At 40.1% G+C, this 26,767-nt stretch overlaps 1 protein-coding gene across 11 annotated transcripts in view; it reads left to right on the top strand.

Annotated features, from left to right (window-relative positions):
* The window catches only part of LOC133459446 (neurobeachin-like), a 176,825-nt gene that overhangs the window by 48,185 nt on the left and 101,873 nt on the right, over nt 1-26,767 (top strand). For all 11 annotated transcript variants that reach the window (XM_061739381.1, XM_061739380.1, XM_061739382.1 and 8 more), the window contains exons 3-8: nt 1,145-1,245; nt 10,721-10,816; nt 11,150-11,271; nt 15,952-16,078; nt 20,262-20,381; nt 22,892-23,038. In XM_061739381.1, coding sequence (XP_061595365.1) covers nt 1,145-1,245; nt 10,721-10,816; nt 11,150-11,271; nt 15,952-16,078; nt 20,262-20,381; nt 22,892-23,038 — 713 coding nt within the window. The remainder of the gene's footprint in view (nt 1-1,144; nt 1,246-10,720; nt 10,817-11,149; nt 11,272-15,951; nt 16,079-20,261; nt 20,382-22,891; nt 23,039-26,767) is intronic.

Raw genomic sequence — 26,767 nt, 5'->3', positions numbered from 1 at the left:
TTGAAATGTGATGCTTAAAAGGTAAATGCCAATATTTCTGTGATAGTCTTCAATAAAAGCTGAAAGTTTACACTTAAATCACACCTTGACTAGGCCTGTGTTGAAAAAAAATAAAATCGATTTTCCGATTCTAAATCGATTCTCATTTTAATTGCTAAAAAAAAAAAATCGACTCATGTCTAAAGATCGATTTTTTTTTTATTTTATTCCCCATCATCATTACAACTTTTGGTATTTTTTTTGTTTATGCCCAAAAAAGGAATGTTTTCAGTTATAATTGCATAAATTGTCTATATTTCATTACTTTATATACTGTCTTGGGGTTACATTTGCATAAAATGCTAAAAACTAATTTCTCAAAAATTAAAAACCGAAATAGACCGAAAAAAGGAAAAAATAAAACCACTTTCCTTCGGCCTCTGTTTCCTCCCTGGATCCGTTTGATAATTCTGACCCACAATGTTTCTGAAAGCAGTTCTATCAGCATTCTGGGAGCTGATTGGTCCTTACAGCATCATGGTCTGCCAATACTTGCTGTTGAATCTCAATATAATACTAGTAGTAATATGTTGCATAACTACACAGTCATATAATGAATGCAACAGCTCAACAAACTGTTTTAATAACACTAACCCAAATCGATATCGGAATTGAATCGAATCAAATCTTTACATTTGAATTGATCCCCAGCCCTAACTTTGACTTTTTTACTTTCAATAACTTGTGGTGGTATATGAAGGAAAAATGATAAAAAGTCAACATCCAAATATTTTTGGACCTAAATGGAGCCACAGAATCCCACTCAGCTGTTACAATGTTAGCATGCTTGTATTTGTTTGACCTTTTATTACCTGATGTATTAAGATGAATACGTGAGGACTCTGTGCACAACAACGCTGCCTCAGATTCAAGGTTGTGAGTGTTTTGGAGTGGAGCGGATCTGATCGTCGAGCCCCACAGGTTCCTCCTCACCGGACTGAATGATAGTATACAAAGCATCTCTGACATCATGACAGCTCTTATTTTACCAGAGAAATGTCAGTGCAGGGCTGTGTGAACTGCTGACTCAGAGAGACGGCGAAGGAAACACACACTTGTCTCTCCGCTGTCTCACTCTCCGTCTGTGCTTGTGTGTGTTCCTCAGACCTGCTGGTGGACATGCTGGGAGTCATGGCCAGCTACAGCATCACCGTCAAGGAGCTGAAGCTGCTCTTCAGTATGCTCAAAGGGGACAACGGCATCTGGGTAAGTTAACCAGTCAAGCTTTGCATGCGTCCTCATAGTCCTGTTTCTTCTTAAGATGCACATCTGTTGTCCATTCATATGTGACATAAATATTTAAAGTACAGGACTGTCTCAGAAAATTTGAATATTGTGATTTTCTGTAATGCAATTACAAAAACAAAAATGTCATACATTCTGGATTCATTACAAATCAACTGAAATATTGCAAGCCTTTTATTTTTTATTATTGCTGATCATGGCTTAGAGCTGAAGAAAACTCAAATATCCTATCTCAAAAAATTAGAATATTCTGGGAATCTTAAACTGTAAGCCATAATCAGCAATATTAAAATAATAAAAGGCTTGCAATATTTCAGCTGATTTTGTAATGAATCCAGAATGTATGACTTGTTTGTTTTTTTTTTTTTTTTTTTTTTTTTTTTTTTTTTTTTTTTTTTTTTTTATAAATTGCATTACAGAAAATAAAGAACTTTATCACAATATTCTAATTTTCTGAGACAGTCCTGTATTGTAAAGACATGGAAGTTGCTAAACCGTATTGGGCGCAGGACATGCTGCGTTGAGATGGGCACGGTGCTGTTACTTAAAATCTATTGTTTTATGTTATAAAAACTTTTTTTAGCACCTGTTGGAGCCATGTCTGAAATCACTGAATAGTATAAAACATATTAAACAAAAAAAAAACTAAAAGAAAAAGTCCTTATGCTGCACCCCACTGGAACAGCTAATCATTGCAGTCTGTCAGGATGTAGCATTTATAATCAAATGACAGTTATAGCAACCAATAATGGTAATACCTTAACAAGAAGGTATGCAATCAAGTGTGGGCTAGTGCAAGGCTCGACTCGAGGAGCTGATTGAAGGACAATGAAACACTTGAGACCAAGGTTTACTAGTATTTAAATTTGTTCAAATGAGTAGTGCACTTTTACTTCAGTTCTCAACCACTGTCAAAGTCAGTCAAGCCGAGTCAGGAAAGTCCCAGGCTTGAGGCTAATTGAGCTCTGGAACAAGGGCTCAAATCCTTTCTGCAGATATTCAAGGTTCGGGGTTGGCTCACCACCCAGTTAGATCAGTTCAAAGAAATTCAAAGCTTCCAATAAAGCCGGACCTGTTCAATAAAACAGGCAGAATGCAGATGTAAGAGTCTGATACATCATTTGATTCAAACATATCCATTTGCTCAAGATCAGAATGCTCACCAATGCAGAATGAAGCACCGTACACCACAGCAATAATCTTCAATGATTCAGCACCTCGGCTGTGGGAACTAGTGGAAATAGCTGAATTAGCATTGAAACTCCAAGTGATTTCAAATGCTGAAGCAGATCTGAGCTCACCTACTGTAGTCCAGGAGCTTTCCAGGTTTCCTTCAAGGCTTGAGAGGAAATGTTTGGTGGTGGTGGCAGCAACGGTGTGCCTGAGATGAGCAGGTGCTGCTGATTGGTTGAGAGTGCAGGGTGGGTGCAGGGTGGAGCCTGCACTAGGAATGGGTGATATTTTACCGTTCACGATGTACCGTCAAAAAAATTCCCCACGGTAAGAATTTGTCATCTCGCGGTAAAAACGATAAATTCCCGTTGATAACGTTTTTGTGTAAAGCCGGATTTATGGTTCTGCATTAAATCCACGCACAACGTACGTGTGCGGGGAAAGAAAGAAAGAAAGAAAGAAAGAAAGAAAGAAAGAAAGAAAGAAAGAAAGAAAGAAAGAAAGAAAGAAAGAAAGAAAGAAAGAATCAATTCCGTTTATGACGTTTTTGTGTAACAAACATGGAGGATCTGAGTCATTCCAGTTTTGCAGTACAGGTGTAACTCATTTAATTGGTTTTTATTAATTCAGTTTAATTGGTGTAGTTTAGTAGCATTTAGTATTCTTTTAGAGCAGTGTTTTGGGGGATCCAAAGACTGAATGTGGTGATAGATTTATAGTTACAAAGGTGGAGTTGAATTGGTATTTTTTTTATCGTCATTTTTATCGTCATCGGGATAAATGCCAGAAATTATCGTGATACATTTTTTAGTCCATACCGCCCATCCCTAGCCTGCACCCATTGGCCCAGGGTTCAAAGGCCGTTTCCAGTGGGAGTGTCTAGTCAGTGAGGTGGTGGGCGTGTCCACAGGTAACAAGATTCAGGCCCCGTTTACATGTAGCAAAAACGGTGGTGTTTTCATGCGTTTTGGCCGCTCGTTTACACTAAAACGAAGCTCAAAGTCACCAAAAACGATCATTTCTGAAAACTCCAGCCAAAGTGGAGATTTGCATAAAACTCCGTCTTCACGTTTGCTTGTAAACAGAGAGAAACGGACATTTAGGCTTCAGAACGTCACATTTTGCCACAGAAACGTCATCAGCGTCATGTGCTCGACCTGTGTTTACAATTTGTTTGGCCACCATCAATATTTTCTTGTATTTTACCTGTTTTATATTCTAAAGTCACACTTAAAAGTAACTCCACTTCTCTGTCACCCCAAACGAAAGACTCTCGTTCATTTTGGAAGTAACTGGAAGTTACTCGTGTCATTTGTTGATGTTTTTTTCCAGGATTCTGATTGGCTAGCTGTCACGGCTCAGACAGGACAGAGAACCCAAATGCACAACACCAGGCAGAATCAGAGTCCAAGAGGCTTTAATCTTTGTCAAAGGCAGGCAGGGGTCAAACCGGGTAGTCAGGCAGATCAGGCAAACAAAACCAAAAGGGGCAGGCAAAAATCCATAAACCGGAATCAGGCAGGGTCGCAGGCAGGCAGGCAGGCAGAAACAGAACAGAATCCGTGGCTGGAAAGCGAGGCTTCTACACTCGACAATCTGGCAACAGGTATGAGTAAATGGGCCGGTATATAAAGGGGAAACTGATGAGGGAAACCAGGTGTAGAGTTGGGCCGGGGAAGCACAGGTGAAGGGAATGAGGCTGATGAGGGTGGCAGGATCTAGATGACAGGAGAGTCAGTAACACAGTAAAAAAAAACATGAAACTGTGACCATGACACTAGCATGACTTTATCTTCTCGTTACACTGCCCCCTAGGTTTGGCTGCTCATAGCACCCCTTAACACCGTATTTATGCGGGTTCGTGTAAATGATGGTATTTTTCAAAATGTAGAGGGAGAAATATCCATTTTTTGTAAATACCTGGCTATGTGTAAACGTGGCCTCACTCACTCATTTCACCAGGGTTACAAGGATATCTCATATTCATGGCTGGTCCAGTAACAGTGTTTTTTTTATTTTTATTTGATTTTTATCTTATTATATTTTATCTTTAACCTTTAAAACACACATACATATTTAACTGTTACAGTCACTTGAAACTTTATTTTGTCAATTTATCAGTTTTTTGTTTTTTTCTTTTCATGTTTGTTGCTGAAACCTGTTTCTCAGCGAGTATTCAGGACAGAAAGCTTAATTGATTAAGAGATAAATCGTGCAGCAAGAGTTTGATCATTAGTGTTCGTGTCACTGAAAGCGATGGTTGTACTAAGTGATTTGAATTCTGGAGTATTGGTGTGTAACTGTGCATCGTTTAGATCGATTAATTTGTGAATGGATGTAGAGAGAACAGCTTTCTTTCCCTGCAACTTTATCTTTTGTTTTGCAGCAGAGGATTGACTGCATTCTTTTATTAGAGTAGCCTGGTGGAAAAAAACTAAAAGCAGCGGCAGCGGCCTAATCAGCTGTGAAGGTGAAACAGTCAGCACAGTTCAATATACTCAGACTCTGGATACATGTAGCCTCCATTCTTTATTCTATTGACCACAGCGCAGCTCCACTACACTCAATGCCCTAAATGCTCATGAGCTTGCACTTTTCCATCTCCTCCTGACAGGTTATTTCATCACAACATGTCGTCATCACACACTCTCCTCGCCTGCACTGTCAGCCTAAAAAAGTTTATCTCAGATATGACGAATATGCATTTTCTTTCGTTATGAGTGTAAGAATATTTATTCTTGGAGTTGTTTACATATGATTGGAAAATGTGTTTTTTCCCCCCTTGAATTAAACAACTGCACGAATGTTTCCTCAGCAGAGGGTCTCTGCTTCTCCAGCTGAAAATGCAAACACTGCTTTTTCTTTTTATTGGCATGAATTTTGTTATGAAAAAGCTTACTTGAGAATAACAATACCTATACTTGTTGAGATTATTTGGGAGGGATTAGTGTAAATTTACTTCCTGATGTTGTAATCCTGGTAAGCGAGTTTACTTCTTAGCTCAGCTTGTTTACTTAGCTCCTCTCAGACTGTTGCTTTCAAAACTGAACTCGCAGATTAAGTATAGTTTAATTGGGTCTTGATGAAATGCAGAACATGGTGCTATTTGTTTCTGTATATCTACAGACTTCCTAAAAAGCACAACTGCTCTGATCATGCAGCTTCAGGGGTCTGATGAGGCGCTGCCCACGATTTTGACAATGTTTATATATTTCCAGGAAATGACAAGCTCCAATATCCTTTAAGGTATTCCTAGAATATTTTCGTTCTTGTCTTTGTTGGGCCTGTTACTGCTGTATTAATGACACATGGTGCAAATGAGATCAGATAAATGCTTCTAAAACCCTATTTTTCATGTGGATGGGTGATATCCTTGCGTTCTGTGATGTTAGTGAGGTGTAGAGAGTATGTGATGACTTGTTCCCTGGCTAATGTCCTTGTCCCTCCTTGTCAATCTCTGCACCACTGCGATCAGCGATCTCTGGTCACTGATCAGTGGTTCGCACCTTCAGCCATCTCGCTGTACCTCCTCTGTCCAATAAATCTTGTCAACCCATTCACCTTGCTGCTATCTATCTCTTTCCATTCCTCCTCCTCCAGCAACCCTCCCTAGAGACAGATCGATTCAGGGGTCGCCATGGTATTGAGGGCTGTTGTTACTTGAGGGTGATTGAAGACTTATCGATCCAGTTTGGTTGTGGTAGTGATGTCATACCCGAGGCTCTGCTTTGAAACGCAGGATCTTTCAAATAATAATGGCAGTTACTCTCTCCTCTGCTCTGCTCTCCTCGGTTTCCGGTGGGTGTGTGTGCATGTGAGCTAGAGCGTGAGTCGTGGTGTAAGTCTGAGTGGCGCGTAGTTTGATTTGGTTTCAAACATCTTTGTAATTTTCTTCTTCTCTTTTCTTTCGGTGCATTGTCAGGTAAGTGTATTTTGTAGTTGTTTTCGTCGTTGTGGTCTAATTGGTGGCTTGTTGGAAGTTTGTTGGTGGCTTGTTGGAGGATTGTTGGAGGCTTGTTGGAGGCTTGTTGGAGGCTTGTTGGAGGATTGTTGGAGGATTGTTGGAGGCTTGTTGGAGGCTTGTTGGAGGCTTGTTGGAGGATTGTTGGAGGATTGTTGGAGGCTTGTTGGAGGCTTGTTGGAGGCTTGTTGGAGGTTTGTTGGAGGATTGTTGGGGGCTTGTTGGGGGCTTGTTGGAGGATTGTTGGAGGCTTGTTGGAGGATTGTTGGGGGCTTGTTGGAGGTTTGTTGGAGGTTTGTTGGAGGCTTGTTGGAGGCGTGTTGGTGGCTTGTTGGAGGCGTGTTGGAGGCTTGTTGGAGGATTGTTGGAGGCTTGTTGGAGGATTGTTGGAGGCTTGTTGGAGGATTGTTGGAGGCTTGTTGGAGGATTGTTGGAGGCTTGTTGGAGGCTTGTTGGAGGCTTGTTGGAGGCTTGTTGGAGGATTGTTGGAGGATGACGTCCTCTGCAAAGCCACCTCCATCTATTCGACATGGAGTCAGGATAGTCCCGCCATGCTGGCGTTTCCATGGAGGAGGTTGTTGGCTCACCTACAGCCGGGCAGGTAGGACATGATAACATTTCTTTTGCTTCGCGGATGAACAAGGCCATTGTTGCGTTTGTGACCAATGAACCGTTCAGGTTCAACTGTGCAGGTGTCACCGCTGTCACCGCTGTCACCGCTGTCACCGCTGTCAGTCCCTTCGACGTGGATAACTGTGTCCTGTGTACCTCCGTTTATTTCCAATGAACAGCTTGAGAAAGAACTCAGCAGATTCGGGAAGTTTGCCAGCAGGTTTAAGACTGAGTTTGGGGTGTAAGGATCCTAAGCTCAAGCATATCCTGTCTTTGAGGAGGCAGGTGTTCCTGTTCCTGGAGTCGCCGGTGCAGACTTTGGAGGTGTCGTTTTGGGTGAAGCATGGGAAAGGTTCCTATATGGTTTATGCCAGTTCAGGGCAGTTGAAGTGTTTTGAATGTGGGGACGTGGGACACAAACGTTTTGTTTGTCCTCATAAGCGGCGAGCTGGTGTATCGGGTGATGACGTCAGCACCGGGACCGGCTCTGTTGTCGGGCTCCCTGCTGGTTCCTCCGCTGGTTCCTCCACCGACTCTTCTGCTGTTGATCCTGCTTGTGCTGGTACGGGGACAGGCGGTGCTGCTGGTTCTGCTGTGGTGCCGGCAGCGGGGCCCGCTGGCATGTTGTCCAGCGGTGTGTCACCGACAGATGTTGATTGTTCACAGTTAGATCCTAACTTTTTTGGTGACGTGGCCACGTTTAGTGGTGTTCCCAGTAGTGATCCGGAGGTAGTTGGACCTTCATGTAGTCAAAGTTCAGCTATAGGTGTTTGTGAGGATGGTGCTGGAGGCAGAGCTGTAAATGTTGAGGAGGTTTCTTGTGTAGATGAAAGTGAAATGGATTTTGACTCTGAATCAGATGTTGCATCTGTTGCAGATCTTTGTACCAGATCCAAGGATCTGTATTCCTTGGAGGATATAAACTGTTTTCTGGATGAGAGTTATAAAAGGTCAGTTAAGGTCAGCGATCACTTCAGTGATCCAGAAAGCTTAATTCGATCCGTTAGTTTGCTGAAGAGACAGGTGGGTTATGACCTCATGGACGAACGGAAACGGTTCTGTCTTAAGAAGCACATAACAATTCTGAAAAAAGCTGCTATGGGTAAAATGAATATGAGGACTAGGAAGATGAAATAGTTTACATGATGATGCATCACATGGGTTTCTTTCTTTACTGCTTCCTGCTTTGTCTATTTACTGTTTTCTTTTCTCTGACCTTCTTATGCCTGGCATTAGGGTGGGATCCTTGAGCGTGAACGGTGGGAGGGACAGTAATAAGAGAACATTGATTCGTGAAATTGCACTACAAAAATGGAGTGATATACTTTTTCTGCAGTAAACTCATTCTGCTCCAGCGGATGAGATAGACTGGGGGTCGTGGTGGGACGGTTCTCAGCCATAGCTCCAACTTTAGTGCAGGTGTAGCTGTTTTATTTAAAAAAAAATCTATCTGTGAGCATCCTTTTTGTAACTAATGTTGTTCCAGGCAGATTGGTATTCGTTAGGGCAGAGATAGGTGGTTTTGTGCTTTGTTTTGTGAATGTTTATGCTCCAAATAATGGTCCTGAGAGGGTTTGTTTTATTGATTAACTTAATGGGGAATTGCAACTTTGGCATCAAGACAAAGTCGTTGTAGCCGGTGATTTTAACTGTACTCTGGATTTTACTCTGGATAGAATGCATGAGGAACCACATTCACTTTCTTCCCGGAGCCTTAAGACTGTTGTCACACAGTGGGAGTTATTGGACACACGGGTTAAATTTCCACAAGTTAAACAATATACATGGGTTGGAGTGAGGGATGATGTAGTAACTGCTGCAAGGCTGGATCGTGTTTACATCTCGGGTCATTTGGCTTCAGCGGATACATGTAGCACTATAAGCCCCGTTGGGTTTACGGATCATCATCACTGCCAGTTTAGTTATCTTACCAGGTGTAGGGACTAAGTCATACTGGAATTTTTTTTTTTTTTTTTAAGATTTTTTTGGGCTCTAGTGGCCCTTTATTGAGAATGCAGACTGGAAGGGGGTAGAGAGAGAGAACGGGGAAGACACGCAGCAAAGGTGCGCAGGCCGGGATTCGAACCTGCAACCGCTGCAGGAGGAGGACTGTAGCCTCAGTATATGGGCCGCTGCTTAACCCACTGCGCCACCGAGCGGCCCCATACTGGAATTTTAATAATAAACTTCTTCCAGATACTGGGTTTTGTGAGAGATTTTAGTGCTTTTCTAGGAGCAGTGGAGGGAACGTAAGACTTCTTTTAGCTCCATAAAACACTGGTGGGAAGTAGGAATGGGTGATATTTTACCGTTCACGATGTACCGTCAAAAAAATTCCCCACGGTAAGAATTTGTTATCTCGCGGTAAAAACGATAAATTCCCGTTGATGACGTTTTTGTGTAAAGCTGATTTATGGTTCTGTGATTAAATCGAAAGAAAGAAAGAAAGAAAGAAAGAAAGAAAGAAAGAAAGAAAGAAAGAAAGAAAGAAAGAAAGAAAGAAAGAAAGAAAGAAAGAAAGATAAATTCCCGTTGATGACGTGTTTGTGTAACAAACATGGCGGTAGGCGGATCTAGGAGCGAGGAGTCATTCCAGTTTTGCAGTACAGGTGGACTCATTTAATTGGTTTTTATTAATTCAATTTAATTGGTGTAGTTTAGTAGCTTTTATTAGTGTTTAGTAGTGTTTTGGGGGCTCCAAAGACTGAATGTGGTGATAGATTTATAGTTAAAAAGGTGGAGTTTAATTGGTATTTTTTTTATCGTCATTCTTATCGTTATCGGGATAAATGCCAGAAATTATCGTGATGAATTTTTTAGTCCATACCGCCCATCCCTATTTCAATGTCCAGGCCTTCCCTAGCCTGAAGGTGCTGAACCTCCGTTCTCTGACGGGGTTACGGGAGTCAGGTTGGACTGAGTGTTTTGGCCCAGGGTTTTCCCCGAGAGCCAGTTGTCGGTCCCTGTACAAGCTGCCCGTTGAGAAGAGGACAGGGACCTCCAGAGGAGGATTGTACATGGGAGTAAAGCTACGAACAGATACAGAGATCACCTGGATCCTAGTGTAGGGGGGCTGTTTATTTTGTTCAGGGGTGGAGACGCTGGCACATTTGTTAGCCCAGTGTCCCCGTCTTGTTGGTCTTTTTCATCTTTTGCGGACACGGTTTCACGGTTTTGGTGCGTTGTTTTCTTTTCATTTGTTTTTTTTTCGTCCTAAGTAAAGTGTTAAAGAGAAGACTGTTGTGACAATTATTCATTTCTTGTGTGATTTAGCTAAACTTTCAATCTGGCTGAGCAGGAAGAACCGACTTTCAGGTTCTGGTGTTGATCCACTTGCAGTTTTGAAAGGTCTTCCGAAGTCCCGTCTTCCAATGGACTATTTGTATTACAAAATGGTGGGCAACCTGGAGGCTTTTGAGGGTAGATGGTCTATCAGAGGCTCTTGTGCTGTGTTGGGGGGCAGAATGATGACCTTTTGTTTCAGTTTTGAGGGTTTTTCTTTTGATGGGTTGATGACTCAAACTTTATTTATTTATATAGCACCATTCATACATTAGGAGGTCAACACATGGTGCTTTACAAGAAACACAACAAGATGATGTGATTTGTGTTTTGATTCTGTGGATTGGTCGATAAAGGGCTTGTTAAAACCTCTCCTCTCCTCTCCTCTCCTCTCTTCTCCTCTCCTAGCCAAGACATGCCATCAAGCTGTTGTCGGTGCTGAACCAGATGCCCCAGAGACACGGTCCTGATACCTTCTTCAACTTTCCAGGACGCAGTGCAGCGGTGAGACTAATCATTATAGATCCACTCACACTCACCTACACCTAACTAGGAACTAATGAGTTAGATGTATTTTTTGTGCATCCAAATTGCTTGAGAGTCCTTCATTCATTCATATTTACTGGTCAGTCAGCACGTTACTCATTTACACTTCACACCACCAGCGAAACACGATGCATGCTGAGCAGGAAATATTGGCTAACTGCTGTGTGTGTGTGTGTGTGTGTGTGTGTGTGTGTGTGTGTGTGTGTGTGTGTGTGTGTGTGTGTGTGTGTGTGTGTGTGTGTGTGTGTGTGTGTGTGTGTGTGTGTGTGTGTGTGTGTGTGTGTGTACCAGGCCATAGCATTGCCACCGATTGCCAAGTGGCCGTACCAGAACGGATTCACCATTAACACCTGGTTCAGACAGGATCCACTCAACAACATCAACGTGGATAAAGATAAACCATACCTGTACTGGTAAGTGCATCACTATTTATTTATTTAAGTATACAGGGAATGTGCATGACGTCACAGATGCAACTTCACAGCGGGTTACGCCCACTGAGTGTCAGAAAGACTGAGTGTCAGAAAGACTGAGTGTCAGCGTAAACTTTCAGTTTGAGCAACTGGAAAACATCTAAAATGGGAAAGAGCTGTTGTGTGATCGACTGTACTCATAGATTTAGCAAGAAATCAGAGTTATCATTTTACAGACTGACGAAAAATAAGCTTAAGAGAGACAAATGGATCGCTGCAATTCACAGAAACAACTGGATTCCAGGCACCGAAAAGTGGATTTGTGGTTCCCATTTTGTATCAGGTAATGTTGGATTTTTGGGTAGCTAACGTTAAACGGTCAAATCATAAAGTTCGGTGTCCTCATCACTTTAATTTCTACAACAAATCCTGCCTTGAAGTCGGACCAAGCGTCAAGACTTTTGTATGCTGTAGCAGGGCTAGTGCTACGGAGGCCGACCGACAGGACAGAGGACACGGGGTTTAGTGCAGGAACTCTTTATTCAATCACACACGTCCAGTCACCCTCCGACGCGTCCTCCAGCAGCCGCCCCTCTCTGGAGTGCAGCTGCTCCTTATGAAGGCAGGCAGGGTGGAGAGGTTGATTGGGCACACCTGTACCCAATCTCCTGAGTGGCTGCACCTCCACCCTGCCACATACGCCTTCAAGCTTTGCTTCGTTTATTTCCCCGGTGTAATAAAGTACATATAAATATCAGGAAACTGGATTCGTGGCCAAATATTAATGTCCATGGACCACTGGTTCTTGGGGTAACTGTACCAAATATTAATGTCCATGGACCACTGGTTCTTGGTAACTGTACCAAATATTAATGTCCATGGACCACTGGTTCTTGGTAACTGTACCAAATATTAATGTCCATGGACCACTGGTTCTTGGTAACTGTACCAAATATTAATGTCCATGGACCACTGGTTCTTGGGGTAACTGTACCAAATATTAATGTCCATGGACCACTGGTTCTTGGGGTAACTGTACCAAATATTAATGTCCATGGACCACTGGTTCTTGGTAACTGTACCAAATATTAATGTCCATGGACCACTGGTTCTTGGGGTAATTGTACGGGTCACTGTCAAGTCCAACTGCCTTTAATTTAAGCCGATAATCAGCTGTTATCCCGTCTTCTCCACTAGTTGCAGCTGTTTTTGTCACTCAGTGCCAGTAAGGGGGCTGGTCCAGTGGGGAAGTGACGTCGATGCAGACCCTCTATACTTATACACTAAGTGAAAAAACAAAAAAACAACTTAAATATACCACCTCTTCAGTCCAAGTTCCATTGCAGCCCTCTCAAACATTCCCATTGATCCCAGAACGTCTGACAGTTGGCCAGGTAGGTGCAGGACTGAGATCAGCTCCCACCGGAGCATGAGGATCAGAGTTTAACCATCTTCAGGAGCCAAGAAAAAAAGTATTTCCCACATGGAAAGTTGTCATCTAAATGAACATGAATTCATCATGACTTTTGCTGAGAGATGTCTGTTTTTTACGGAAGAGTATTAGGGCCAGGCAGGAGAAAAATAAAAATAATATTTTAGAGGAGGAAGATTTTTTTTTCATTATGCACGAGAAAAAAGTCAAAATGTCGAGATTAATGTTGAAATACAATTTCGAGCAAAAAGTCGAAATGTTGAGAAAAAAGTCAAAATTTTGTGAATAAAGTTTAAAGGAGCCGTCTGTAAGAAATGTCCAAAACTGGTACTGCAGTCACTTTCAAAATATTGTTGAGCGGCGTGTACCCTCCCCCTCCTCCCCCCGACCAGAGGTTGCCAGGTAGGCTGCAGAATGCAGCAGGAACGTAGGCTGCCATGGCTGCGATAATTAGAGCCGAGCTGGCAACCCGGATGCCGAAACAATACTGACTTGGTGATTGGGAGATAGGTGGAGGGTGGAGCTTCAGAAACAATACTGACTTGGTGATTGGGAGATAGGTGGAGGGTGGAGCTTCAGGCCAAAACAAAACATGACAACATAAACATCAGTTGAGGGCTGCAACTCCTCTTTTTAAACTGGAATATCCTGGCTTGAGTGCTGTTGTCAGTGACATAAGTATTTGAAATGAACATGATTTTTAAATGTCTGTTGACATATCGGGGTCATTTTATGATTCGTTTTATTATTGCTCTTACATACAGCTCCTTTAAATGTTGAGAAAAAAGGCGAAATTTCGACTTTATTCTTGAAATTGTATTTCAACATTTATCTCGACATTTTTACTTTTTCTCTAAGTGCACAATAAAACAAAAATCTTCCCCTCTCAAATATTCTTTCTCCTGCCTGTCCCCTAATACTTATCCGTAGTTTTTCCTGTAGGCCTCAATGTAACAGCCACGAGTTAATATCCCACTCCCAGACTGAAGTACATAAACAGTGATTAACAGATAAACAGATAATTAAATTAGAGCAAAACCTTAAATGTCAAGACATTCCTTTGTGAGTGCATGGTTTGCCGAGTTCCCTCTCGCTGTGCGTCTGCGGGCATTTGCTGGCCTCGCCGCCGTGTTGTAAATGCAGGCCGTTAGCCAGTGGGAAGCTTCATTAGCTTTGACCTTTACTTTAATTGAACTCCCATACCTCACTGCTGCACTCCCCCCCCGCCTCATCGCTGCATCCTCCCTTCACCTCTCCCTCTAACCAAGTCAGGGATTGCTTAGGGACAGCAAGGAATCAGGGACTGCACTGCAAAAACTCAAAATCTCAAGAATATTTCTTATTTCTAGTTAAAATGTCTCATTTTTAGTCAAACAAATCTCATTACACTTAAAACAAGTGTCATTACCAGAAAAATAACTTGTTATTTGACAATTTTCACCTATTTTAAGTAAATTTTCACTTAAGATTAGTAGAAAAAATCTGCCAGTGGAACAAGACTTTTTTGCTTGTAATGAGAAGATAAATCTTGTCCCACTGCCAGATTTTTTCTACTTATTTCAAGTGAAAATCTACTTGAAACAGGTGAAAATTGTCAAATAACAAGTTATTTTTCTTGTAATGAGTCTTGTTTTAAGTGTAATGAGATTTGAAATGAGAAATGAGACATTTTAACTAGAAATAAGACAAATATTCTTGTTAAGATTTAGAGTTTTTGCAGTGCAGGGATTGCTTAGGGACAGCAAGTAATCAGGGTTCCGGGTCCCATGCAGGAAGAAGTGCACCCGTATACGCTTCTGAAACTATCACAGAGACCAGTTGTAATCATGTAGAGTGTAAGGATGTAATCCTGTTTCCTTAGTAACCATTTTTAGGTTGTCATGGTAAGTGAGGCACGGGAGAGAGAGAGAGAGGGCATCCTTGTTTCTTCTGGCCCCGGTCTTATCATCCTCCCCCAGATGCAGCTGCCACTCGAGCCGCATGTCTGATACCGGCCTCCGCGGCTGTGTGAAGATAAAACACTTTAATGCCCTCCCAACGTATAGCAGGGATTCACTGGAGAGGGATTTCTATCTGCAGCAGCTCTGCAGCCTGCGTGATCCTCCTGGGTCTGTTTCAGAGGTGAAGGTGTACGATCTGGGAGGCCGTGTTTTACCTGCATGTTATGAGTGTGGGAAGAGCAATATTTGGGTGGGTGGGGGGTGGATAGAAGGGGGTTGGTAATGTTTCTCTTCAACCTGTGATTAGGGAGCCCTGGTACCGCTGTGAAGAAAGCACCTCAAAAGCCTTTTTTTGTGACTGGCACAGCTTAAATAACGCGCTGCGTGGGAGTTTGAGGTCGTCTTGCTGTGTGCTGGCAGGACTTCATCGGTTTAATTGGAAAAATGGTTTACCTCCTTTTATTTAATTCCAGTTATATATAAGAATAAAAATGGCATGGTTGACATTAGGGCTGGGGATCGATTCAAATGTCAAGAATCGATTCGACTCCGATTCTTAAGATTCAGAATCGATTATCAAGATTTGATTTGATCCTATTCGATTCCGATATTGATTTGGGTTATTGTTATTAAAACAGTTTTTTGAGCTGTTGCATGAATTATATGATTGTAGTTCTGCAACATATTAACACTAGTATTATATTGAGATTCAACAGCAAGTATTGCAGCTAATGATGCTGTAAGGACCAATCAGCTCCCAGAATGCTGATAGAACTGCTTTCAGAAACATCACGTGGGGTAGAATTATCAAACAGATCCAGGGAGGAAACAGAGACGTATGAAATCGGTTTTGTTTTTTCCCATTTTTGAGAATTTGGTTTTTAGCATTTTATGCAAATTTAATCCCAAGACAGTATATAAATCAAAGAAATATAGACAATTTATGCAATTATAACGGAAAACTTTAATGTTTTCATACCATTAAACATATTAAAAGGCAAAAACATGGCACTAGTTATTGTGGTGTCCAACAAAACACTTTTTTTGGGAATAAACAAACAAGAAAAGTTATAATGTAATGATGAAAAAAAAAAAAAAAATCGATCCTTAAACATGCAAATCGATTTTTAGGAATTAATATGAGAATCGATTTAGAATCGGAAAATTGATTTTTTCACCACAGGCCTAGTTGACATGTATTTTAGTCACGCAGACATTCAGATGTTCCACCATTTCTTAGCCATAACTAGTTTTGAAGCTGTGTCATTTTCAAACAAGTCTGATGTCACTTCTCCTATATCTTTGCAGCTTTCGCACCAGTAAAGGGATCGGTTACTCCGCTCACTTCGTGGGAAACTGTCTCATTGTGACATCACTGAAATCAAAAGGAAAAGGATTCCAGCACTGTGTCAAATATGATTTCCAACCTCGCAAGGTAAGAAGCCGAGCAGCTCGGAGAGGCCGTTAGCTGGACGGGAGCGGCGTTGCTCTCCGCTCGCGTCTCTCCCTGCACTCTCTGGGAATGTTGATGAGTCTAGATAAGGTCTGTCAATTAAGGCCTGTGCACCGCCCTGGTTCTGCACCATCAGCGTTTTTGCCGCCGTCCTGCGCACACACACAACCTTGCACGTACACGTAAACAAACACACATTCACTTGATGAGATGGCTTTCTGAAGCATTTGCTGACCCGGTGGAATCTCTGCTCAACAAAGTTCTCAGCGGTTCCACTTGATCAATTCATAAGCCGGAATGTCACACAGCACTTTATTTGACGTGGGTTCATTTGTGTTTGAAACGCGTGACAAGAGAGGTACGGCTTGCTGTTGTCCCGTCCCAGCGATATCTCCGACGGCAACGTCCCAGCTTCCATGCTGCTCTGAACTCTACAGTAACTACAGTAAATAAAGACTGAATATGAGGGACAGAAAAGAACAAAAAAGTCATGATGTGAACAGAGAGTATCGACACAAATACAGGACTGTCTCAGAAAATGAGAATATTGTGATAAAGTCCTTTATTTTCTGTAATGCAAAAATGTCATACATTCTGGATTAATTAAAAATCAACTGAAATATTGCAAGCCTTTTATTATTTTAATATTGCTGATCATGGCTTACAGCTTAAGAAAACTCAAATATCCTATCTCAAAAAATTTGAATATTCTGGGAATCTTAATCTTAAACTGTAAGCCATAATCAGCAATATTAAAATAATAAAAGGCTTGCAATATTTCAGTTGATTTGTAATGAATCCAGAATGTATGACATTTTAGTTTTTTTAATTGCACAGAAAATAAAGAACTTTATCACAATATTCTAATTTTCTAGGCAGCACGGTGGCTTAGTGGTTAGCACTGTTGCCTCACAGCAAGAAGGTTCCCGGTTTGACTCCCAGGCCCAGCAGGACCTTTCTGTGTGGAGTTTGCATGTTCTCCCCGTGCTTGCGTGGGTTTCCTTCGGGTACTCCGGTTTCCTCCCACAGTCCAAAAACATGCATGCTAGGTAAATTGATCATTCTAAATTGCCCGTAGGTGTGAGTGTGAGTGTGTCTGGTTGTTTGTGGGGACTGTGGGTGGAAACTAGCATTTCTGCTAAATCCGGTGTATTTACACTGCTTAATGTAGTGTTAATTAATATGCATTGTCCTGTCTAAATAAACTTTGAAACTTCTGAGACAGTCCTGTATATGAAAAGAATGACTGAACAGCAGTTAGCTGATGTCAATAATCACCGGTGTTTAGTGCTTCTCAAATAACCACTAGGAAGTGCAAATAGCATATGTCTTGGCAGAGTGTTCAGACTGTTTGTTTTTATATCATTTTAACCCTTATGATGAATGTGAGTGCTGCAAAACCAGTGTACAGTATCACACTGAGTACTTTGGTTCTTTCAAGGGGAAGGAATATATTTCTGAATCGGGGGTTAAACAGAAAATGCACTCATTTGGTGCACTGAATAATTATTTTCCAGTATAGATGTTTTTTATTTTATAGTTATAGTTTTATTTGGATCCCCATTAGCTGCAGCAAAACTGCAGCTATTCTTCCTGGAGTCCGACACATAATACACAGTACATTACAAAAAAAATTAAAAGAAAACCTAAAGAGTAGCATATGAAAAAAGGAAAAACAGAAAATAAAGAAAAAATAAAAAGTTATTCCATTTAACATTTAGATATAAATAACAACAATACATATTCATACATCAACATATAACATCAACAAATTCAAACAATGAATAGTTATCATAGTTTGCACCAATAACCATTTTAAATAAATATTCATTTATTTATATTATATATATATATATATATATATATATATATATATATATATATATATATATATATATATATATATATATATATATATATATATATATATATATATATGTATATATATACACACACACACCCATATACTACAGTGCCCAGCATAAATGAGTACACCCCCTTTGAAAAGTAACATTTTATACAATATCTCATTGAAAACAAACAACATTTCCAAGATGTGCACAGGTTACGTTTAATACAGCATCTGTTGAACTTTTGACTTAAAACAAAGGTTAATAATATAACTCAGATGCCATATTTTCCTTTTTTAGTCAAATTAGTGTGGTGCAAAAATGAGTACACCCCAAAAGAAAAACTACTAAATTTAGTACATTTAGTACTTTGTATGGCCTCCATTATTTTTAATGACAGCTTCAAGTCTCATGGGCATGGAATGCACAAGTTGGCGACATTTGGCAACATCAATCTTTTTCCATTCTTCTACAATGACCTCTTTCAGAGATTGGATGTTGGATGGAGAGTGATGCTCAACCTGTCTCTTTAGAATTCCCCAAAGATGTTCAATTGGGTTCAGATCAGGTGACATACTTGGCCACGGAATCACTCTCACCATGTTCCTTTTCAGAAAGCCAGCAGTGGCTTTAGATGTGTGCTTAGGATCATTGTCGTGTTGGAAAAGGGCACGACGACCAAGGGCAAGAAGTGATGGAAGCATCTTAGTTTTCAGTATAGAGCAGTACATTTCTGAATTCATGATGCCATCAATGAAATGCAGCTCCCCAACACCAGCAGCACTCATGCAGCCCCACATAAGGACACTACCCCCTCCATGTTTCACTGTGGGCACCATGCACTTTTCTTTGTATTCCTCACCCTTGCGACGCCAGACAGTGTTGAAGCCATCGGTTCCAAAAAGATTGATTTTGGTCTCATCACTCCACAGTATAGAGTCCCAGTAGCGCTCACCTTTGTCGGCATGTGCCCTGGCAAACTCTAGACTTTTTGGAACCGATGGCTTCAACACTGTCTGGCGTCGCAAGGGTGAGGAATACAAAGAAAAGTGCATGGTGCCCACAGTGAAACATGGAGGGGGTAGTGTCCTTATGTGGGGCTGCATGAGTGCTGCTGGTGTTGGGGAGCTGCATTTCATTGATGGCATCATGAATTCAGAAATGTACTGCTCTATACTGAAAACTAAGATGCTTCCATCACTTCTTGCCCTTGGTCGTCGTGCCCTTTTCCAACACGACAATGATCCTAAGCACACATCTAAAGCCACTGCTGGCTTTCTGAAAAGGAACATGGTGAGAGTGATTCCGTGGCCAAGTATGTCACCTGATCTGAACCCAATTGAACATCTTTGGGGAATTCTAAAGAGACAGGTTGAGCATCACTCTCCATCCAACATCCAATCTCTGAAAGAGGTCATTGTAGAAGAATGGAAAAAGATTGATGTTGCCAAATGTCGCCAACTTGTGCATTCCATGCCCATGAGACTTGAAGCTGTCATTAAAAATAATGGAGGCCATACAAAGTACTAAATGTACTAAATTTAGTAGTTTTTCTTTTGGGGTGTACTCATTTTTGCACCACACTAATTTGACTAAAAAAGGAAAATATGGCATCTGAGTTATATTATTAACCTTTGTTTTAAGTCAAAAGTTCAACAGATGCTGTATTAAACGTAACCTGTGCACATCTTGGAAATGTTGTTTGTTTTCAATGAGATATTGTATAAAATGTTACTTTTCAAAGGGGGTGTACTCATTTATGCTGGGCACTGTATCTACATTATTTATGTATTTAATAATAATTAAATAAGTTTTATATGTATCTATTCAAGAGATGTTTCTTTACTAACAATTTTAATTCTTTTATGTTAATAGTTTGCCTAAAGTGTTTGGGAAGTGGGTTCCATGCAGACGTAGCTCTGTACATCACCGTTTTTTACCATAGTTTTTCTTTGAAAGCACGTCTTGTGCTGTAGCTATGATTTTCTGAACTGTATCATCATTTTTTTGTATAATTCAATTCAATTTTATTTATATAGCGTCTAATACAACAGATGTTGTCTCTAGACGCTTTCCAGAGATCCAGAACATGAACATATATATATATATATATATATATATATATATATATAGAACTTGCAGGGTTTTTGATATGGATACATTTCTTACAAATTTTAATAAAGAATGAAGTAATCTTTCTTTTACCATTTACCAGCTGAAATTTCTATGTATTTTAAATACATTTGTTCTGAAATCACAACCCAGGACCAAGTGAGACGTGTCATCTTCTCTCTGATTGTCTCTCTGTTTCCCAGTGGTACATGATCAGCATCGTCCACATCTACAACCGCTGGAGGAACTCCGAGATCCGTTGCTATGTCAACGGCCAGCTGGTCTCCTACGGCGACATGGCCTGGCACGTCAACACCAACGACGTAAGCACATTCATTTTCCTCCCAGATCCCGTTGAGGTCGGGCTCTGCTTCACACTCGGCTCTGGCTGTGATCTTGGCCAACACTCGAGGTCTGCCCTCTGCGTTTGTCAGCTGGGCCAGCGCTGCCCTTGGGCCTCTTTCCAACGCGCTTCCGCCCTAACGCCAGCTTTTTCATGTGGCCTCTCACTTCCTTCCTCGCTGCTTCCCGACTTTGCTTCAAGAAACTCTTTGGCCTTTATGTCAAAATGGTTTATTTTCTGCATGTAGCTCGTGGAACTCATTAAAAGACTCGTAAAAGGCGGAAGAACACGTCTCAAAATGCTTTTGATGCAATCACACTTTGTGTTGCCTTGAAGGTTGAAGATAAAACTCGTGTCATCAGTTTGGGAGAGCAGGGGAGGACAGATCCCATCGTGATAAAGGGCATTAGAGCGATGTCGCTGTTGAAAGGTGGAAAAAAAATGCAGTTGCTGGTGATAGCAAAGTTGCAGCAGAGTGATTAGAAACCAGCCTTTATCAAATGTTGTTTTTTTTCCCATGAATTTATAAACTCAGAGCAACAATGAAAAAGAAGCTAACATTTGAGATTTTGAGATTTTGAGATGTTTTCCCCATGTAAACAGATTTTCTGCATTAGATTGCCTTAAAATGTTATTGAATCTTTACGAGTTACGATAAATACATTAGACAGAAATTGTCAAGATCTATTGGTATTATTTACAAAACAAGGGATCTGTTGGACAAAAAATGTTTGCACATATTGTAGTTCTCTCTTATAAAGCCATACATGTCATATTGTGTGGGGATTTGGGGGAACACATACAGAACTTATATAGACCCTATAGTTAAACTCCAGAAAAGAGTTATAAGAATAATAAATAAAGTTTCTTATCGCGATACTGCTAATAAATTATTTATATAGTCAGGCACATTAAGATTCATAGATATTGTTTATTTTAAAACATTAGAAATATTATTTTGAGTTAAGAATAAAAGCCCTTCCTACTTGTATTCAACATTTCTTTAGATTAAAAGAAACAATTTATAATTTAAGAAGCTATGGGTCTTTGAAAACATTTTATGTGAGGACTAGGACTGCAAGTTGCATATAATGTAATGTAACCGAAATAAACTAATGTAACATTAAATAATCATATAAAGGAGAAGTGAAGTGAACTGTTGGAGTGGATGTCTGGTAAAGCCTGAAATCAAGTGTTTTTAGAAGCTCGGGATTAGACCTGCTCAACCCTCGGGAGAAATTGGCAGCTTTTCTCCTCTCTGCAGAACTGCTTCAGCTAAAATAAATCTGTGGGATGTACGGTTGCTCCTGAGGTCGCGCTGTAGTATCTCTGAGGGTTAAAGGTCTGCGTCTGACCGGGTCAATCTAAGAGATGGATTTTCTTTTGCCGAAGTCAGTCCGTGGTGGATTTGTTTCCATGAACCGGGTCATTGTCCTGCTGAATCACCCAAACCTCCAATAAGCTTCAGCTGGAATCCAGCCACGCTGACATTATCATTGAGGCTATTTTCCATGATGGCAGCTGGTCTGGGCTCTGAGGCCGTGACGCAAGCACAAACCATGATTCCCCCTCCACCGTGCTCCATGCTTCAGCATGGGGACGGATGTTTGGAATGCAAGGAAAGTTTATTTGTAAAGCACAATTCAACACAAGGTAATTCAAAGGGCTTTACATCAACATTAAAAGCGGCAAGACACAATTAAATAGTAAATAACAAATACAATGAAATAAAATGATAAGAAAAGAGGTAAAATAATAAAAAGCACAAGTTGTTAAAAAGTAAGGGCAGTAGAGTACAGCAGGTACATCTCATTCTTACAATGGCAAGAATTACGTTTCTATACGGTCAAAACGTACAAAGACCAGGTCAAGTACAGTATTACAAAAGTAATCTGTAAAAATTCGCACAGTGAATTAAACCAATTTTGAGGATTTGTAAGCGGCTTCCTTCTAACGTAGTAGTTGCCCAGATCCCTGAACATTTGGAATCTTTATTAAAAACTGGCATTCGCTCCAGCTTGAGTATGACACTTTTGTACATACAGTTAAATGTATCTTAAAGTCCTGTTTCTATTTGTTGTGATTTTATTTAATTACATATCTCGGCTTATATTTATTGAAGATATCTGGATTTTAACCTGCAGAGTACTTTGTTCAACTGAGATTATAGTAGATGTGATGTATAAATAAACATCGGATTGGCCTGACTTACATTTTTTTTTGTGACTTTTAATAATCAAAGTATCTCTAAAGCACATCTCCATGAGAAATATTCCTTTAATTGGACTCCAGGTGTTGAAACTGCTAAGTCCAGCTTGTTGACTTAATTAATCCATGGGTTCATTTACTTTTTCCACCAGTGGTGCAAATATTTATTATTCAGAAGGGTTTTTTGCTGCTTTATAATCACTTTTTCCCTTCAAAGATGCTCATCATTTCCAAACATATGCTGTGATAGTTGTTCATTCTTGTGTTCTGTCTTTCTTCCAGAGCTACGACAAGTGTTTTCTCGGTTCCTCTGAGACGGCCGATGCCAACAGGGTGTTCTGTGGTCAGCTCGGGGCTATTTATGTTTTCAGCGAAGCTCTCAACCCAGCCCAGATCTTTGCCATCCATCAGCTCGGCCCAGGATACAAGGTACCGCTCTGCTCCGCATGCTTTACGATGTGTCAATGTCATGTCCTCTTTGGCAGATGTCTCTAGTGCTGAAATCTGTCTTTATTCAGTCCCATTATCAGATATCAGTGGTGGGGATCATGAATCATCACCGTGGTGTCTAATTTCTAAAAAGTCTGTGCAGTAATGCTTCAGTTTTCCTCTTGAGTGATTTAATGCAAACAACACATCCTTATTTTAAGGCCATCAGTCCTTAAAGTCTCAGTTTTGTCAAACGTATACTACTTGTTGAGTTAATGCAAACAACACGGCACATTTTATTATAGATAATCAAGTATGACAGTGTCCATCGTATTGCATTAGTGAATTATATGTTTGTACTTAGACTGGTGCCAGCTTAACTTTATAAGTTTTGTCTTTCTTGTGAGTTAAGCTGTACATTTTAGCCAATGTGAAAGGAACACTTACAATCAAAATAGTAGAACAAATGTGACAGGAGAGGTCATAAAGCCAACAGGCTTATGCAGCGGATCCTCCCCTCAATTTAGGAAGTAAAACAGTAATTAAAAAACAAAACAAAGAAGGTTAGACTACATAGTTACAGATCATCAACACACACACACACACACACACACACACACACACACACACACACACACACACACACACACACACACACACACACACACACACACACACACACACACACATACACAAAAAAAAAAAAAAAAAAACCTAAAAACTGAACAACACATACACCCTTCTTATTTTATAAGGTGACAAAAGCTCCTGAGGTCTCGATGAAATTATCCAACATTCTTCCATCAAAATAAGATGGGTACAGTACAACAGTCCTCTTTCCAACCACGTCTTCACACGTCTGTCTATGAGGACAAAGTTATCAGTTTGTTCTCATAACGCAGGATTATGACTGACAGAAGACAGAATTTCCTCATTTTTAATGAGAAGAAAATAAGAAAAGACACCGATGTCCTTGAGCATGTCATAGCTGGCTAGTACTGCCGGAGCCTCGTAACAATATCTCTCTGAAGGTGAGTGGATTGGATGTGATATATGAAGAGTTTTATGAACGCCTGTGTGGTTTTGTAACAGTTTGAGAATTTACTGTTCATCGTAAAGCATCAGGAGAACGTGCAGAACAGCCTAGATCTCTCTCTTCTGGGGTACAACAACTGACCTGGTCACATGCAGAAGCGCCTCGGACTGTCGCGTATCAGCTGCACTCGGACCAGAACTCAGCCTTTTCAGCATCGGAGGATCCTGAACCTAGAGGGCAACAGATAAAGTGACATGGTTTCCTTCTTTCTTTTTTCTTTTTAGCTCTCACAGTTGCTTATCAATTGTTAAATTGATATTTTAACCATTCGTCCATCCAGTTTAACTCTGCAAAGCAAATGACATCCAGAGGTTTACATGTAGTTTTTCATTTCTGTGATCATTTAAAAAAAGAAAAAAGATCCACAAAAGATTTCTCAGTTATGACTCCGGAGAACGCAAGAAATCCCCATTTTGCCTTTTGGCTTCCAGGGAAAGAGGACATGCCCCAGCACCGTGCCAGCTGCCTGCCTCTTGCTTTGGCAGACTTGCTCGTTTCAGACTACTTACAACTTGTTTATGAAGGTGTCCAAATCTGCAAAGATCCCAGTGCCTGGAGACCGGGCTCCTAAGAGCTTGGTAATGTGCAACCAGCTGTTGGTGCTGCAGCTCCTTGAGAAGTGCATGTCCAGAATCAGAGATGGGTTTTACTTCAGAACACTTGGAGACCCAGATGGAGAAAGATACACTGCAGATGACATGCTCATTACACTTATTTAAGAGTGGCTGAGTTCTTCTCTCTATTAATATTCATACTGTTTCTCACATGACTGGGGCTGGGCATCGATTCAAATGTCAAGAATCGATTCGACTCAGATTCTTAAGATTCAGAATCGATTATCAAGATTTGATTTGATCCGATTCGATTCGATTCCGATATCGTTTTGGGTTAGTGTTATTAAAACTGTTTTTTGAACTGTTGCATGAATTATATGACTGTGTGGTTATGCAACATATTAATACTAGTATTATATTGAGATTCAACAGCAAGTATTGGCAGCTAATGATGCTGTAAGGACCAATGATAACCCTTTTACAGTACAGTAATAACCAGGTAATACCATGGCAATTACACTGTAATTACCTAGTAGTACCTTGTATTTACAAGGTAATTACATGGTAACTACCGGGTAATTTACCCAGTAAGTACTAGGTAATTATTACGTATTTTCTTGTACCATGTAATTATGTGTATTTACCATGTAATAATAATAATAACACCTTTATTTATAGAGCACTTTTCCAAAACAAGTCACAAAGTGCTTTACATGCAATTAAAAACAGGAAACAAACAATTAGTACAATATTAAGACACAATTGAGAGATAAAAACAGACAAATAATACAATCGATTAAACGCAAGTCTAAAATAGTGAGTTTTTAAAAGTGACTTAAAAGAAGACAGTGTGTTAGCTACCCTGATCATAATAACATGGTAAATACCTGGTTGTTTAAACTAAACATTACTAGGTAATTACAAAGACATTAGATGGGAACTATGAGGGAAATTACAGGTATTTACTAGGTTAATATTGGTAACTACCAGTCAATTTTCCATGTAATTACTCTGAAATTACATTAATTATTTCTAAGTAATTACCAGGTAATTACTAAGTATTTTTCTGCAAACTACCAGGAAATTATAACCTATATTTGAGGTAGTTACCAGCTAATTACACTTCAATGACCATGTAGTTACCTTGTATTTACTATACATTTCATGGATAACTACCGGGTATTTACCCATTCATTATTGATTTATGTATTATCAATGGATTGGTGCATGTACCCCCGAGGGTGTAAATGACTCTATTGACCTTGTAATTAACCTGATAGTTACCATGTTTTACCTGGCAATTGGCAGGTACTTACCTTGTAGTTACTTGCCCAGTAATTCTATTTCCTTAGTATTTACCCAATAAGTACAGAAATCTTTACCTGGCTTTTACTCAGTAATTAAAGTGAAACTGGCTGTAAAAGAAAGCGTGTGTTGTTTCCATAATATTACCTGGTAATTGTAGATTACAATTATAAAGATTTGAACAATATCAACAATTTTATGGAAACAACACACGCTTTCTTTTACAATTACCATGGTATTACCTGGTTATTACTGTACTGTAAAAGAAAGGGTTACCGGACCAATCAGCTCCCAGAATGCTGATAGAACTGCTTTCAGAAACATCGTGTGGGTCAGAATTACCAAACAGATCCAGGGCAGCAAACAGAGGACGTATGAAATCAGTTTTATTTTTTCCCACGTTCCATTTTCGGATTCCGATTAGGGTTTTTAATTTTTGAAAATTTGGTTTTTAGCATTTTATGCAAATGTAACCCCAAGACAGTATATAAAGTAATGAAATATAGACCATTTATGCAACTATAACTGAAAACTTTAATGTTTTCATACTTCATACATAGGCAAAAACATGGCACAAGTTAGTCTTGTGTCCAACAAAACATTCCTTTTTTGTGCATAAACAAAAAAATAACAAAAGTTGTAATGTAATGATGAAAAAAAAAAATCGATCTTTAGACATACAAATCGATTTTTAGGAATTAATATCGATCGGAAAATCGTTTTTTTTTTCAACACAGGCCTACACATGACATCATATAATGGAAGGTATTGTAT

This window comes from Cololabis saira, chromosome 14 (genome assembly GCF_033807715.1).
Source record: "Cololabis saira isolate AMF1-May2022 chromosome 14, fColSai1.1, whole genome shotgun sequence".
Classification (NCBI taxonomy): Eukaryota; Metazoa; Chordata; class Actinopteri; order Beloniformes; family Belonidae; genus Cololabis; species Cololabis saira.
The sequence above is the reverse complement of the archived record's forward strand: the minus strand, read 5'-3'. Positions and strand labels throughout refer to the sequence as shown.